General features: G+C 33.1%; 1 protein-coding gene across 4 annotated transcripts in view; it reads right to left on the bottom strand.

Moving 5' to 3' along the window:
• Nucleotides 1-7,157: 7,157 nt before the first annotated feature.
• Nucleotides 7,158-18,153, bottom strand: part of LOC134696535 (formin-J-like) — a 102,197-nt gene continuing 91,201 nt past the window's right edge. For all 4 annotated transcript variants that reach the window (XM_063558377.1, XM_063558378.1, XM_063558380.1 and 1 more), the window contains 7 exons: nucleotides 16,986-17,056; nucleotides 15,622-15,729; nucleotides 15,328-15,398; nucleotides 14,682-14,802; nucleotides 14,355-14,519; nucleotides 13,581-13,665; nucleotides 7,158-12,686 (listed from right to left, as the gene is read on the bottom strand). In XM_063558377.1, the coding sequence (XP_063414447.1) occupies nucleotides 8,740-12,686; nucleotides 13,581-13,665; nucleotides 14,355-14,519; nucleotides 14,682-14,802; nucleotides 15,328-15,398; nucleotides 15,622-15,729; nucleotides 16,986-17,056 (4,568 nt within the window). In that variant the 3' untranslated portion in view covers nucleotides 7,158-8,739. The remainder of the gene's footprint in view (nucleotides 12,687-13,580; nucleotides 13,666-14,354; nucleotides 14,520-14,681; nucleotides 14,803-15,327; nucleotides 15,399-15,621; nucleotides 15,730-16,985; nucleotides 17,057-18,153) is intronic.

Raw genomic sequence — 18,153 nt, forward strand, 5'->3', positions numbered from 1 at the left:
CCAGTTTTTTTTCAAAATCTACTGCTGTCAAAATTCTTATGCTATATAAAAACCACACAAAGAACAATACGAAGCAAAGTTCTATTTTCTTGCCGTTGAATAGAAAATATCAGTATTGGTAAAAATAAGGAATGTTGTTATAATTTTCAATGATACAACTATAATAATTCACCAAAGTTTTAGGTAGATATACGCAATTGCAGTCGACTGTATGACCTTCATAGAGTGAGGTAAAGTCGCTATAAAAGGTTTAAACATGTGAAATATGAATATGAAACAATTCATATCAGAATATTAACTGCCTAATGTACATGTATAACAAAACAATTTACAAACAATAAATATGACCGAAATGAACCAACCACAACCACTAGACTACAGGTTCCTGACTTGATCCAATGTTAATGTTATAAAAATATCTTGAAACGTGTGCTTATTCTTTTGAATTACTTTTAAATTATTACTGATAACAAAATTTCATGGTATCAAAAGAACCTTTTCTAACTATAGGAGAAACGTGAACTATATTAAAGACGTCATTGCATTTCAAGTGCGACAAGAAAGTATGAAAGAGCAACAGTTTTAATATAGACGACTGCATATATATAATCTACATATTTAGTTCTATTAATAAAACAAGAAGATGTGGTATGCCTCCCAACTAACAACAACAGAACAAGGATAATATATAAATAACCATAATGTTCAACGTCAGACGTCGACAAAATCGGTTTAACCCGCCATATTTATATGCACCTCTGTCCCAAGTCGGACAAAGTCATGTTATAGAATGATATGTCTTTGTGTAGTTATACATTTAGTTTGATGAACGATGTTCTGACATTGTGCTTTACATCTAGATGACATCTATTTTTTTCTCGGAGCTATTCAGAACTTCTTGTATGGTGCTGACTGCTTAATATTGAAAAACTGTATTGGTGACCCCTGTCTGATAGTTTTGTATTTGTTGCTAATGTGATTGAATTTGACTGTTTTTATGACAGCTCCTTTTCCGCCTTTCACACAAATCAACAATGAAAACATCATTGCGCATGGAAAGCTGTAAAAGTCATCTTGGTAACTAGCGAAACTAATCGTCAGGAAAAAAAACCCGCACTGGTATACGCCAAAAACATTGATTAACACCAATTATGACATACAACAAATATTCAGCTATTCAGAACTTCTTGTATGGTGCTGACTGCTTAATATTGAAAAACTGTATTGGTGACCCCTGTCTGATAGTTTTGTATTTGTTGCTAATGTGATTGAATTTGACTGTTTTTATGACAGCTCCTTTTCCGCCTTTCACACAAATCAACAATGAAAACATCATTGCGCATGGAAAGCTGTAAAAGTCATCTTGGTAACTAGCGAAACTAATCGTCAGGAAAAAAAACCCGCACTGGTATACGCCAAAAACATTGATTAACACCAATTATGACATACAACAAATAACGACAATCAAAAATGAGAAGTCGTGGCTTAAACAGGCACATAAAGAATGTGGTCATAAAGTTCATCAAAAGAATCCTCTTTAATGTATTAATGTGTTGAAATAAAAGAATACATATAGCCATGGAGTTTTAAAATAAAATTCTTGTTTTTATCCCAAAACAACTTGTGATATTTGTTGATTAATTTTTATTGATCGTTGATTGCTTTATGTCCAGTGGCAAATATTTCACGATGGTTCTTGAGAACAAGTTAACAATAAATACAACAGGTACTAGTAGGTCTTGTAATAAAAGAGGCCCATCCCGATGATGATCAGGGGGAATTTCGACTTCCACTGGAAAATAAAGGTATATAAGAAAGGGACAGAAATTTTGCCATGCAACAAGAAGAGTTGTTGCAAGGGTTCTTAACATCCAGATATCTTGTCACTCTCTTTACTTGAGGCATTGGATTAAACCTCGATATATGCATTCTGACAGGACGTAGCTGTAGCTGCAAACTTGATACATCTTTCACAGCCAGACGGACGCCCTACTTTAACAAGCTTTTTACTGCCGGTCGGAATAGGACCAAGTGAGCATATTTCTATTCCCAACTCACTCTTGGGGCTTATGATATTTGTGATAGGGCCCCTTGTGATAGCATAACCGAGTTTTTTTTATTAGGTCTTGAATTTGACTACAACTTTCTGTACTTAAAAATGATTGAATTTTCAGTACTGTAAAATGATTGAATTTTCAGTACTGTAAAATGACTTAAATTTTCAGTACTGAAAAATGACTGAAATTTTCAGTACTGAAAAATGGCTGAAATTTTCAGTACTGAAAAATGGCTGAAATTTTCAGTACTGAAAAATGGCTGAAATTTTCAGTACTGAAAAATGGCTGAAATTTTCAGTACTGTAAAATGACCGTAATTTTCAGTACTGTAATCAACTTTTTCCCAACATTACTGAAAATGATATAAAAATTTATGTACTGAATAGTGATGTTTCCTAAAAGTACTGTTTATATAGCGGCATTTAATGTACTGATTAGTAATGTTTCCTAAAAGTACTGTTTATATAGCGGCATTTAATGTACTGATTAGTAATGTTTCCTAAAAGTACTGTTTTTATAGCGGCATTTAATGTACATGTAAACGCTAGTCAAATTGTTGGTAGTGTACAAATACCAGCCTTTAGTTTAAATGATGTACAGAGACATTTTAAGGTGTAACTGTGTATATTTATACAAGTGAACGTTTTAATTCAGCATACTTTTTGTTATTAAAATGACTTTAACTCCGCCAGTCGGTAAACTGCCGATCCCGAGCCCAGATAAAGAAGGAGGGAAGTCAATCATTTAGTTATTTTATATAAATAAAAAAAAATTGGCGCAATTAGATGATTATTTTATTGGCGCAAATGATACCTATAGTTTTGAAAATTAAGTGGCGCCAAAGAAGTATTGGCGCAATTAAGTTGTGGCGCAAATGAGTTACTTTTTGGCACAAATAGATATCGCCCGAAATAATAGCTTAAACCCTTTCAAACTATTCTATTAATCTCTCCATGCCATATGGCATAGGTTATGATTAGCCCTCGGGGGAAAACAGTCAAATGAATGGATAATTATTACAAGTACGTGTATTCCCGACAAACAAAGACAATTACCAAATTCGTTCATTACGTGTAAATGAATGCATTTTGTAAAAACATTAAATCTGTATTTATATAACTGTACAAATCACCCATGCAGAAACATATATACACATGGAAAAAAGTATTGCAACACCTTAATTTTTTAAAACATGAAAAATTAGTCTCTTATTTTGGATGGAATATAATAAAATATTTGTAAAATAATATTGAAACGTAGTTAATGATAACATTGGCTTTAAATCGAACAAAAAATGTATGAAAAAAAGGTTTTTTCGAACTAAAATTTTTATAACAAAATGAAGTGTTTTTTGTACAAAAAAATGCATTTTACAAGTTTTACTGTAGACGAACTTTACAATGTCAGACATTTCAAAATTAATCTTTAGAAGATTGTTCACATCATGGTTGGTCGTTATACGCCAAAGAATTATTACTTTGAGCGCAGCTTCCATTCAATACGACGAAAGCAAGCGATCCATGGTAAAAAAGACATTTAAAGGGCACATATTTATCTTTCGTCTGACAGCACGTATACACCGCAGTTATCGTGAATTATATAAACATATAAAAAAAAAAATAACATTATTTTTTTAAGACAAAACAGAGAAAAGAACTGATAAGTGCGGGTATTCCATGCGCCTTGTCTCCTTTATGTTTCGATATTTTAGAAATTAATTATTCTTTTATCTATTATAACACGTGAAAACTACACCGGCGAGTTCCATATATGTCTTCAACTGGTCCTGAAAATGCATGAAATATTTGCCACTGGACTTTTAACAACCAACAATCAATCACACTACAACTTAAAGTATATATAGTAGTGAAATACAAAATGAATATTATAATGATACAATTAGCAAAATAAATAGAATACAAATACACACTACTTTATTTAACTGACATAATTTAAAGGAATACTCTGTAAACTATATAAGTAGAGAAGCGAAAAGTTTCTTTTGAATACTTAACAAACTTCCGAACAGTTCATGTTTTTTTGCTCAAATTAAAATCTTGAAAACATAAGCATGTATATTAAAAACTGACGATCAGACATCACTAATACGTGTATACACAAATTCATTAATTCTTTATTAACGTTTAGCCCTACGGCACCTTTCTATTAAGAATGATGATGAGAGTAATTGTAATATATAATAGGCATGTACTTTCTTACGTTACGGATCATTGATTTTGTTACCTGTTGACCCGGTTGATTACTAGCACGTGCCATCGAACTCAACCATTTTAACTAAAATAGATTTTGTTTAAGTTAACGCCATATGTATACTAAGTACAGTATACCTATCATATGGATTAGAAAATGCATATTATACGGTGATACTTTAACACTGTCCCGACAGAGACTGAATGAATGCAGTATGATGATCAGGTTTCGGGATCCGAGAAGTCTTTTTTCGAATTTCCGGATATCGGGAATATTTTTTTCCAACTTAAATAGAGTAAATCTCACTAAATTAATACACATGCAAACAAAAAGCAACAGCTTCAACGGTTAACTAGGACATATATCAACAGAAAACGAATTAAAGCAAATGGCATACATAAAACCAAAATATGCATGTGTTAATTTGCCTCCGGTGCATTTCTGTGGATCCTTAACTTTTTTAGGTTACGTTTAGGATTTTCCGTTACTAATCTTCAAATACGAAAAACATTTTCACCGGTGTTCACAACATTTTAAGGTTTATGGCATACATTCTGGTGTGTATACAATTAACATACGTCCTTGCATTAAATTACCAATATACATTTATATAAACTAACATTTATTAAAAAATAAACAACATATATAGACGAATAATTTATTAGTTCCTCGACAAAACAAGAAAAGAAATAAAGAATCAACAGAAGATTTAATTTTTCTTTGTAATTAATCAAAATAATACTTCAAACAAATCCTAATATAAAAAAAAACCATATATACAAATTACTCTAAAATGCATTATCGAGTAGAAGGGGCGCAACTCGTGTTATCAAACCGGTATACTAAACGGATCTAAACAGGGTCTGAACATGTTGAACTTAATTTTGTATCAATGGTCTGTTTTGGTCTGACACGGTCTTAACGGGTCTAAACAACCCGCTAGACGATTCAGTCTTTTCCGTCTTGATACGCCTTAACGAACTGATTTACCTGATGAGGCTATCGATCTGAACGGCGACTAAACGATCTGAAATATCTGGACGAATTTCTCTAGCGGTAAATCCAGTCAATCAAGATGTGATCAGACCAAAATGGCCGTTTCAGACTGAAATCGGGCTTCTAGTGTCTTAAAAGGCAACTCAACCTCATACAAAGATACTTCAAAGAAAAAGTCATGTAATTGAACGAACATTTTCTATACATTTTATGCAGTTTTAAAAAGCAATCATTTTTCTTAAAGCTTTTATAAAAAAGTGCATTTTCGCAGTTTAATGGTTTCTTTGGAGCTGAACACTGCATGTAAATCAGCTGAGAAATTTTTATTACGAAATTAAAATATGAAAAATGACATTAAAAGTTAAATTTCATATTCTTTTTCTTTGAGAATTGTTGAAGCACCTTTAATAGGACCCATCCTTTTGATATAGTATCAATAGTCATTAATTGGAACATTATCAAGTGAAAAGTCCGAGATAGATTAATGGTTTTCCAGCAAAGAAGGAACTTATATATACTTGGAAATACACATATAAGTTATTTATAAATAGAAAATGTGTACATGGGACACATATGATGTCCGGCTTGTATTATAAAGTAAAAAAGGGACATAACTCAAAAACAGTAAAAGTGACGCCACTCAAAACTTATCTAAATTTTGTGGTAATATGCATTTCGTTTTAGTTTCATAATGTTTGATTGCGAATTTGAGCTCGAGAACGGAAACGGAAAATTCAACATTTTTCAATTTGTAAATGGGCACAACTTTAGAACGGTAAAGTGACGTCACTCAATTGATAAGTGTTTTGTTGTAATAAGCATCGTGTCCAAGTTTCATAAAATTTGGTTGAGACAAAACTAAACCTGGAGGTATGTTGATACATATTCCATCTTTGTTCAGTATTTACTCCGGCCAAATATAATCGGGGTGCTATATTACATCTGATCATTGGCGGATCCAAAGGGGGGGTTCTGGCTGGAACCTCCCCTTTTTTTGACGACCAATGCATTTGAATGATATTATATAGTTGGAACCCCCTTTACTCTGGTTGGGACCCCCCCTTTTTTTTAAATGGCTGGATCCGCCCCTGCTGATGACCGGTTATACCCCAAGTGTCATATTTTAAAAAAGAGGAAAGGCGAACAGAAAAAAAAACCAATAAAATACATCACGGAACACAAAACTCATCATATATAGCTAAAATTCAGAGAAACTTCAATATATAGAGGCACCTGACGTCTTGATGAATGCAAGCAATTCCGTGATGTGGCATTCTTATTACATATCGTTAATAGTAACAATTAAAGCTAAGTACCAGAGCATTCATTCGATAATATTTCAGTGTAATACTTTTTAGTAAGCAAAACGTTGACGATATGAAATACATATAGTTTTTATGGAGTAGAATCTAGATCTGCATACATTTCTAGAGAACCTGAGACTCCCCCCTATTATTTGGACATATTCATGTTGCTCAGTCTTCAGTTTTCTATGTAGTGTTTTGCATACTGTTGATATTCTAAATTGCCGTTTTAATTTTGTAATTGTGTACAGTGTATCTACCGTTTCTTTTTGTATTTAAGGTGGTACAAAACACTTTCACTTAAATTAATTTGGCTCGTTTAAATTTCATAAAATTTTGACAAAGTATTTACATTGACCCTTTCACAAATATATAAAAAGTTCAAAAAATTTGAACCAAGCGTTTTGTCAGAAATATTACACTGGTTATATAGCAATTTGACAAACACTGATTTTGATCATTGAAAAGCTTAATATTTCTTTTACAACACAACTCAACAGAGTTATCTCCCTGTAGTGTTAGGTACCACTTTAAAGGTTCAGTAGCAGCTACATAAAATGAAGAAAAAAAAATGTAAAGGAAAACGTAGTAAATTTATGAATATAGTTTAATTTTGTATTTATATATTAAACACGTTAACACATAACAAGTATAACAAATAATTAATTAAGGCAATATACAAATGATATACATAATAATGTACAAAATCTACAAATATCTGTTAATATGTAAATATGTGCTTATGGGTATTATAAAAAATGGACGAATATTTTATAAAATGCATATTCCTAACATAAAACCACAATTAGTAGACCCATTGAGTAGTAATATATTGTGATTCAAAATTCATCTGAATTTGACATGTGAAATATGATATCTTATCGAATGGACTGTTTATATTTATCTTGGAAAATGATATTTAATGTGCAAAATATATATTTTCTAGCTTGACAGAGTGAAAAAGGTGACATGATTCCATTAAAGAAATAAAAATGTAGAAAATATATATAATATATGAAAAAATATCAATCAAAAACTGGTTTGCATAGTAAGGTGATATTTTAACAGATAAGCTGTCGCTTAAAATCTACTAAAAAATATTTTATATTGAGACCCGCTCAAAATGTCCTAACAATATCAACATTGGTATACTAGCCAATCACTGAAGGCAAGAAGTTGTTCGAAAAAAAACCTAGGAATTCAAATGTTACGTTGTCTAAAGTAATTGAAACCGTAGATTCTACCTTAGAAATTCAAATTGAAACATTCGGTTAAGTTACCAAAAGTTACACTATAGCTTATCTATTAACTAAAAGCTAAGCAGCTAATACTTATCCGTAAAGGATTGTGTCAAAAAAATAAAATTCCTAGCGAAGTGATTACTGGGTTGTCTACCAAACCTTATGTACTGAAGGAAGAACATTCCTAATCACTTTCACTATATGTTAAGCCTAGGTCATTCCCAACCTCTTCACATTATGTTAAGAGTCCAGGATATATTTATTCCCATTAATTTCAAACCATTTGATAAATACATCCATTATTACAGATTTTATCTGATATAAACAATTATCCGAAATATTAAAAAAAAATTAAAAAAATGCGTTGTTTTAAATAGAAATATTAAATATATGTTTATACGATATGTTTTGTGTACATATAGCGTGATAATGCAACACATGCATCTTCAATACAACTTTTTTGTGTCACAGTTGAAATGAGACTAGAATAAGTCATGAAATCTACTGACAATGAAAACCAGACATTTCATAAAAGTTATTCGATGTTTTTCGAGCACTATACATTTCAATGGGTTACAATTAATACAAATTGTATTAGTCAATCATGTGAAATAACTGTCAATATCATTTGGCACCTGATCGGGTTGTACAAGTCAATCATATCACAGCAAGGCGTAACAACATTCTCCAAAGAAAGCTGTCCGTCGTTACATCATTTAGTCACACTACCGATTCCGAAAGTTCTCACATCATATAGTCACACTACCGATTCCGAAAGTTCTCACATACTTCGTCTCATTCTTCCTCGGCGTGCTTCGTTCTTTGAACAGTTGTTGAATTTGAGATGTGTTCAAGGAGCTGTAAACAAAAGAATTCTTTTGTTTGTTTGAGTATGGACGATTTTTTTCCATATGTTTATTTGCTAGGATTTCATTTTTTCAAAGTCTTCTTTTTGTCAGTTAAGTCCTTTTTCGCTGAATCTGTAGACCTTTTGGGTAGGATTTTATCTTTTGTTTTGTTAACAATGCGTTTGATAGAGGAACCTGTTTTTTCTTTCTCTTGTGACTGTGCAGTTTCTTGTTCTTGAGAAACCTGTTCTGTTACAGTTGCTAATTTTGTTGGGGATTCTGGTTTGACCTTATTCCCGCCAATTTTACTTCTAAAGGATTTAGTTTTCCCGTCAGCTTTATCACTATCTGCAGGTGTATCAGCATACACTAGTTTGGCGGCAGATGGAGCGGGGAATCGTAAGCTTCCATGTCGTGTCAGAGGAGAGGGAGCTGGGGTCGATTTTGTGGATGCTGCCGGTGATTTTCTAACTGACGTAGGAGTGGTTCTTCCCGAAGCTACAGATGTAGTACGTGGGGGAGGGTTTGGTGCTGGAGATGTCGTGCCATCCAATCTTGCTTTTGATGAAGCCGTTCCAGACATGAATCCACTTCGACCTGATGATGACTTAGATGTCGCTGAAGATGGTCTAGACCCTGCTGGACTAGTGGTTTCAGGAGAATCTCCCATCGATGGTCTTGTTTTCTTCGGCAGCCGCAGAGACTGAGTTCGATTAAACCCTGATGGATGTGAAGTAATGGCAATAGGCCCTTTTGTCTTTGTTGTTAAATTTGATACACGTGGTGTTATTGGTCGAGACACTGGATGAGGTGTGGTTGATCGAGACACAGAAAGATGAGGTGTAGTTGATCGAGCTGGTGGATGTGGTGTTGTTGATCGAGAGTTTGGTGTACTCCCAACACCTGTTGATGATCGTTTATTGGGCGTTTTGTTCCCGACTTTGGTGCTAGTCTCTGATACTGCAGAGGTAATACTTGTATTTGAATCAGTCTTTGTTCGATTGAGATTCGATGTACGTGATGGAGTTGTACTTTTCCTTTTATTTGTATCAACCGGTGTTGTACTATTACGATCTACCCTCTTTGTACTGCTTGTTGTGTCACGCATGTAACTTGGAACTGATTTTTTCTTCCCTGATAAGTTGTAAGACTTTTCGGCTGTTGCAAGAGGAGCCTGTGATTTTTTACCAGTAGTAGATCGAGGACTTTCAACAGACGGTGCTGGAGACCCCACTCTTAGTGTTGCCTCAAGGTCCATATTTTCACTCCATACATCCTCTTTAAATGTTCCATGCCCACTGTCGGGTGATGCAACAGAATATTCCATTGATGAATCAAGTGAGGAATCTTTGTCTATATTTGCTGTAGTTGTTGCCGCCACCTGCTCAGTCCATGATTCCGTTCGTTGTTTTCTGATTTTTTGTTCTGTTTGTTTATGACCACGTGCTACTACTATTTCTTGTGAAGGCGGTCTTAAACTTTCTATTATGTTGGTCTTCTCATTCTGATCAGACTTCATGTTATTAAATATTTTGCGAGAAAAAGTTGGTGTGAATTCAGACTCTAATGTACTACTCATTGATGTCCTTTGTGAAACAGTTCCCGACATAGTTTCAAATCCTTCATCTCTTGCACTGTCGCTACTACTAGCATAACTACATCTCGATCCTACATCATTAATAATAATCCCTGTTCTCGGACTTGTTGACATATTAGTTTCATTAAGATTGTTAAAGTTTTTGTTTCTTGGAGATGTTGGCCCTTCGTGTTCTTGGACGTTGTCATATACACTTTGTCGTTCGTTTTTCCTTTTCTGTCTCCATTGTTTTATCATAGAAGCTGGTGATTGATCAATATCACTCGGTTTAGATTCATGATTTGTAACTGCATAATGAATTTCTGAACCTTCAACTAGACTTACGGCTCTTTTATTGTTTCTAGGTTGAACAAAAGGTTGGTTGAAATCTTTTGATATTGGTTTTTGAATGTCATCTCTATCCAGTAAGTCTTGACTTTTGCTTGTCGAGTTTTTACGATTCTGTACAGGCGATTCATTATCACTAAACGGTGTATCACAGCGTAATGTTTCGGTAGAAGTACTCGTCGATTTAATTGATAACCGACTGTCGCTTTTTGGACTATCACTTTTAGTACTAGAAGGTCGTTTCGGAGATGAAGCACCGTAAGGTGGAATTTCGCTGTCACTATCACTACTTGCAATATATACACCATGTCGACGACTGTCTGATCCAAGACGAACGAGACTACCTCGAAACGATTTCTGTTGCGAAGGTGATACATCACCATTGACAACAGTTCCATTTTGATTACTGACCTTCCTAGCAACTGATTCGTCATAAGATTTTGATCTGCTCATGCCATTCTTCAAGTCCCTTAATGCCTGATCTACCTCTTCTTTATGAACATCACTTTTACAACGATTATTTCCCCCGGTAGAAGCCGGTCTATCCTTATCACCAAAACGTTTGTGATTAAATTTTCGTCTTGCTGCTAATTTTGCAGCTTTGCTCTTGTTTGATTTTTGGGCTGGTGATGACGAATCAGACTCACTATTTTCTTTAAATGGCGACCGTGGTGGTATTGGAGGCGGAGGTGAACATTCCCTCTCAGTTGATGAACTCTGTGCAGTTACTACAGTAGTATGAGAAGGAGAAGATCCAGGCTCCTCGTCAGTACGGATTTTATGCAATGCTGCGTGAACATCATCCATATCTAATTGTGATCGTTGTCTGCGTTGTTTCCGTCTATCTTGCAGAGTTTCTTCGAACTTCGTATCTGATTTCGGTATAACTATACACGAATCGTCCTGAGTAGTCATTTGTTGTTGTTTTTCCTTATCTTCAATTGTTTTAAGCACTTCATCTATTCCAGATTTTCCAAGATCACTCTTCCATCGATGATTCATTTGTTTCCGAACAGAAACCGATATCCTCGGATCATTAGCGTTGGTATCATGTGATTGCCCAACTGTAGTTTGATCGACTTTTTCTAACGTTTTTTGCAGCTCTTTAGGATCTAAAGTTTGACTAACACGACGTTCCATTTCTTCACGTGAATTCCTTGCTGGTGTGCTAAACATTTTTTTACTCGGAGACTGAAGCCTCGACTTTTCGTCTATTGTTTGTAAATCTGATGGTATGCCACTTCTCCATCTTTGTCGTGTTTCATCAGATGGAGAATTGTCGCTAACATGATGATCACGAATAGGTGTTGTTGGTGTTGTGTTCGGTGAATTAGTTGGTTTTCTTATAAACTTTCTCCTTAGTCTTTCAACTAAATCTTCACTTTCACTTGAATTATTTGCATCTACAGAACTGTCTTTTTCTACAATTGTTTTTTCCGTTTCACGCTTATCATTCATACTTTTCACTCTACGTACAGACGAACTTGGATAGTCAATATTACGTACAGACGGACTTGGATAGTCAATATTAAACTCCGCGGATTTCGGTCGCTCCAATGAAGATGTTTTAGACCGAGCTGGACGAGTAGGAATAGAAACATTCGAGTTACTATCAACAGCAGGAGAAGGTGCCCTTTCTCTATCACCATAAACTTCAATAACACTTCGTTTTTCTGTCCTATCTTTACGTTTCTTGCGTAAACTCGGATATCGTTCAAATTGTGGTTCTGATGTCCTGCTGTCGGATTGAGATAGAATATCAAGCAATGTATCATGTGAACCTTGTAAAACACGTTTTCTATCTGTTTCCATAGCATCTTCCAAACTACTACATGTACTTTCTGAATCAGCATTATCGTCGGAATCGGGTTTTCGGCGTCTCGTGCTTCGTCTTCCATAACCTTGACGAACAAAACCAGATTTTGCGTCAGCACTTGTAATGTTTTCATTAGAATCCAAGTTTACTTTTTTGACTCTGGTAACAGAGAAACTACTTTCTCCAGATCTTCTACTCGCAAATCCGCTCCTTACATCAGCTAGCAGTAGATCAACTATATTTTCAGATCCATGATCTATTTTTTGTTCAGGAGGAGCTTCTATTTCATCTGGAAGTAAATAAAAACTGTTCAAATCCGGACTTTGTTCTACCTTGTAATAATGGCTTACTACATAAAAATGTTACATACTTTCACCTTTTAATATTCAAATATAAAAAAAAAACGTTTTGTAGCATGAGATTCTCTGTTAACCATGTAAATATGTGAAAATGTTTGGTATTTGTTCAATGACATTGTGTGTGCTTTAAACATACTTTACGAAAAAAATATTTATACATATCTTCCAGTTTAATCAATGATACGTCTTTATTAGACTGCATAACCAGAAGAGAAGCACTTTTTCTCATTTTTATTTCGTAAGTTATAATTATTATTATGCTGTATATTAAGTGGTTTTTTGCATGCTAATGTACAATTTGATGTTTCAGAATCTTATGCATTAATTCTGGGTACTTTTTCAAAAGTGTACCAACTATTCGGTAAGGGCTTTGCTCATTGTTGAAGGTCATACGTTGACCTATAGTTGTTAATGTATGTGCCATTTTGGTCTCATGTGGAGAGTGGTTTCATTGGCAATCATGCCACATCTTTTTTTTAAACTCAATTAGTTCCAGTATCTGCTATCATATCAAGGTATACATCAGGTGTAACTTAATTATTTGAGATATTGAGTTAAGACGTGGCACGGTACTTGTCTATCCCAAATTCATGTATTTGGTTTTCATGTTATATTTGTTATTCTCGTGGTGTTTTGTTTGAAGCTTGGTCCGTTTCAGTGTGTGTTGTGTCGTTGTGTCGTTGTTCTCCTCTGATATTTAATGCGTTTCGCTCGGTTTTGGTTTGTTACCCCGATTTTGTTTTTTTTCCATGGATTTATGAGTTTTGAACAGCTGTATACTACTGTTGCCTTTATTTACCTTAACATTTAATCATCAAACATACCTTGCAATTGTTTCTTTCTCTCAATTTCTTGTAGTCTCTGTCGTTCTTTTTGCTTCTCTTCAACTTTTTTCCTATGGTCATTTTCCTAGAAAAGTAATCATTGAAAATAAATCAGGACTTAAACTCAATTTCTGTGAAAGGGTGTTATGTCGTATTGTTTAATTCATATGGGTTTTAATACTTTTAGCATATTAAAGAAAATAATGTTAAGTTATTTTAGAATGGTTTGGTATTGCATGTTATGTGTGCACCTTCTCTTATTGCACTGTTGCAGGGGACAATAGAAAGTTCACATTCACAATAATATAGACAACATATCAATATAGTCATAGGACAGTTTATAAAAAGAAGAACATCTCAAATGAATTCAAAGACAGAAAAAGTCGATTAATTGCTTTTCTGGTATTGGTGTTCGTGAAAACGTCTTTATAAAATACCAATCCCCAAAACAAGTTTCATCTCGGAAACATTATTAAGCTCAGAAGCAGATGAAAAGTTCGAATGTAGATTCCTTTTTTCTTAACTTAATCTTATTTCAGTTTCATGGTTAAAAATAGTTTATTATAGATTGCCTTAGTCGAATATGGCACAATTTTCGGTTTTTAATGTTCTATAATACGTGTATGATTAAGCCTCCCATTCCTTTTGCTTTGTGCAACACTGATAACTCGTATGTAACGCTCGACTTGAGTACCAATTTACCTGCCTGGTATCTTTATTGAGTTTTTTGTTTTTGTTTTATCAATTTTCATTTCTTGTCTTAAGTAAACTTACTGTTATTGCTTTCTTGAATCTGGTACAGAATGTGTTGAGGACAGAAAAACATTCTTCCAATTTAAAGGAAGACGAATCCTCACAGAAAAAGTCTGCCAGTTCTAACTTTAGACTTTCTATGTCTTTTAGATCTTCTTGGAGTTCAGATAGATCATCTTTTGCAAACTGCAAAGAACAAACACCAAAAGTTAAAAACATGATGATATATTCTGAAGAGCATCAGGTAACATTTATAGTTAAAAAAGGAATTATAAAAATAACAACAATGACCGTCTATAATACACCATGTAATGTGAATATAAAAATCATTGGAAAAAAATGTCTTACTTGTAAGAAATCTGACATCTGTTTTTGGAAATCAGCCCCAATAGTTTCAGCTTGCATTGATAGCATAGTGATTTTATCATGAAGACCTTTTATATCAGATGTAACATTTTCAAGTGATGCCCTGAAAAAAAATCAGTTCGTTATCAATCAATGTTTCTAGATATATTCATGAATGATGAACATAAAATATAAACCTTTGTTGTGTTGTCCAACTTCATTGACTAACTAGAAGTGAGTTAGACACCATAGACATGATTAAAATACAAAATTTACTATGTTTTGATGGTATAAGGAGAAATAATAGAGTAAATTTCCTAAAGCCACATGCTTTTGCTATATCTATAATCAATTATTCAGTACAATGCCTTTTTTACTGTCTCTATGCAATTATAAATCTGTTAATAGCCTTTTTTTTAGGCATGACATAAAAATAAATACAAATCTTATATTAAACATCCATAAGAAAAGATTATTTACTAAAATACATCCTTTTTTATAACAGAACAAATTTGTTATTTGGTTCATCTGAAGGTCAAAGAACATACAAACTTGGAAATAAATTAACAAGTCTTTTTTATTATGATAGGTGTGTGCTCAGCATTAATTACATTCCAAGGTCAGTAAAGGTCAAGTAAAGTACACTTACTGAGAGGCATCTTTTAAATATCTCATTTCATCAGGAAACTTAAGCAAATCTGGATTTTTCTCATCCGCTTGCTGAAAAATATAAAACAGAACAGGAAATAAATTAAGGAAAAACGACTTTTTGTTGCAGTTAAAGCATAAATAAATATATGATTTACTCATGAAATTAAGTATACTTTGTATATCAATAAAGGAAGTTAAGAAACTGGGCAATATTGAAAAGTAAGCATGTTAGGTTCAAAACAATGTGCAACAGGTAGTCGTGTATACTTATTCAAATAGCTATAATACTTACCAAAATGACATAATGAAGAAGGTTCATTCTAGGTTTATTTGCTCTAGTTTCTGTTAACTTTATGAGAGAAGACAATTTGAATCCTGCAGCATCACCAGCATAGTTACCCTGAAACATAAAAAATATGTATAAAGTATTCAGTATTCATTAAAAGAAAAAAGAAAATTTCAATATTCTTTTTGAAACGTGATGACAAATGACTGAACATGGCCGCAGAGGGCTCTTTGAAGAAACACGTTTCTAGTTTACATGTACATTTGTTTTATTGTGCAATTTTCGATTCTACCATTTGATTTTGATGTTTAATGTCTCAATACTGTCGTTTTGTAATTTGTTGTCTCTAATTTAATGTTTGTACTCTTGCTCTGTTGTATTAAACTCAATAACATTTAAAGCACTGACACAGGACTATATTAAGATGAATTTATTTGTAGATCTATAAACACTTGACCAATTTTATCATTACACAAGAACAAAGTGTTATTCGTGATATACGTAACGATTTTTATCATTAGCTGTAAATTATTATCAACAAAATAAATGGATTATAGTGAACATTCTGTATTAACATTACAGTAACCAATTGAACTAAATGTTAATCAAGTACCAGTTTGACTGAAGGCTAGGTCCCATAATCCTTACAGCAAATATTTAGGTATGATATGATTGGGTATAATAACAACCATTACACGACTTAGTGTATAAATATTTCAAAGTATTAAAACATATTATGTACTTCAATAGCATTAATTCGTTCAAACTGGCAGCGTTTCATAACTAAGAACAAAGATAAGTTAATAACATTTAACCAAGGTTAGGCACCGCTTTAAAGAGTAAGACAAATATTGTATGTTTGTATATTTAATTCACAAATTGTAAACTTAAAAGTTTAACAATTTGATATTCAAATCTCTGATATAAGAAACAATAACTCACATTTGTTGTTGTTTAAAGGTTTATCATGTTATGAAATGAGAATGTTAGCTTATTCATATCCTAGTTAATATGATGTAATAATTAAATTGATTCACTATTTTATTTTGTTTTGTTTAATAAATGTTTTATATTACAGAAAGATTTCTTGTATACTTTCCAATAAAATCGGGAATGTGTCAAAGAGACGAACAACCTGGCCATAGAACAGTCAACAGCAGAAGGCCACCAACAGGCCAATGCAGCGAGAAATTTCCGCACCCGGAGGCGTCCATCAGCTGGCCCCTAAACAAATTTATATAATAGTTCAGTGATCATGAACGCCATACCATATGTTTCAATCCTGCTCAGTGTCCAGTGTATCAAGCAATAACACCAATATATAGTAACAGTATTAAATCGGTTCAACTTAAGTCTTTATATAAACTTACATTATTTAAGTAGTTTCCAGCAATCAGTACCAAATATAGCAGTTCGTGAAGATGACTGTTCTCTTTGATTTCTGAAAGTTATAATCCAAATAATAAATAATATTTGGAAAATGTGTGAATAAGTCAATATTTAATCAGTGGATACATTACTTAAAATACGTTTGTATTGGTAAGGACTTAATTATGATATTACTCTGTTTTTCAAAGGGAAAAATGTTTAATAAGTAACATGACTTGACTAACCTTACGTATTAAACTTATGCAAGCTACTTTTCAAAAAACAAAATCACAAAAAAAATGAACTCCGAGGACAATTCAAAAAGGAAAATCCCTTATCAAATGGCAAAATGATAAGGTTAAACAAATGAATAACAACTGTCATATCCCTGATTTGGTCAAGGAATTTTCTTTTGTAGAAAATGGTGGATTAAACCAGATTTTAAAGCTAGCTAAACCTCTCACTTGTAAAACAATCGATGAAAAGTCAAAAAGTGCAAAACTAGATATATATAAATGTTAAGCTTTTAAATTTTTACATTAGAAAATAATAAGATACAACTCAAATGATTTGACATAAACGGCAACACATATTGTGATTGCCATCGACAGTGTATCCATGGGTTCTTCGTGTATTAACTTATACTATCTTTAAATCAAACAGGATCAAACATCATGAATTGATAAGTCATCATATGATTCATTGGTTTGAAAAATTGAACTTGTCCAATTATTTGTGACAAATTGTTTTTCAATAGCAGCCTCAAAACCTTCAACTTTATCTGACATTTGCCTTATGGCTTTAATACCGTTGAAGTGTTAACTTTGTAAGGGAATCTAAGTTATTGAGACTGCATAACAAATAAACTCCCACCCTGAATCTACACCTTATAAACGTATGTGTTAGTCTAAATTTCATAGCGCAAAATTTTAAGAGTAGCCGGTAAAAATTTATTAGAATGTACTTATATTGAGAGAAAAAATTATCATAATGACTAATACTTTACATAAATATATACAACGTCATCAAAGAAACTAGTTTAACTTTTAAGGAACTACATTAATGTGTATTTCATGTATATATCAACATTTGTTTATACCTGTTTTTTTACCTGTGTGGTTTGAACTGTTGTTTTGTTTTTAAGTCGCCGAAGATACATCACAGTTGTCA

Source organism: Mytilus trossulus, chromosome 14, assembly GCF_036588685.1.
Source record: "Mytilus trossulus isolate FHL-02 chromosome 14, PNRI_Mtr1.1.1.hap1, whole genome shotgun sequence".
NCBI classification, from domain to species: Eukaryota; Metazoa; Mollusca; class Bivalvia; order Mytilida; family Mytilidae; genus Mytilus; species Mytilus trossulus.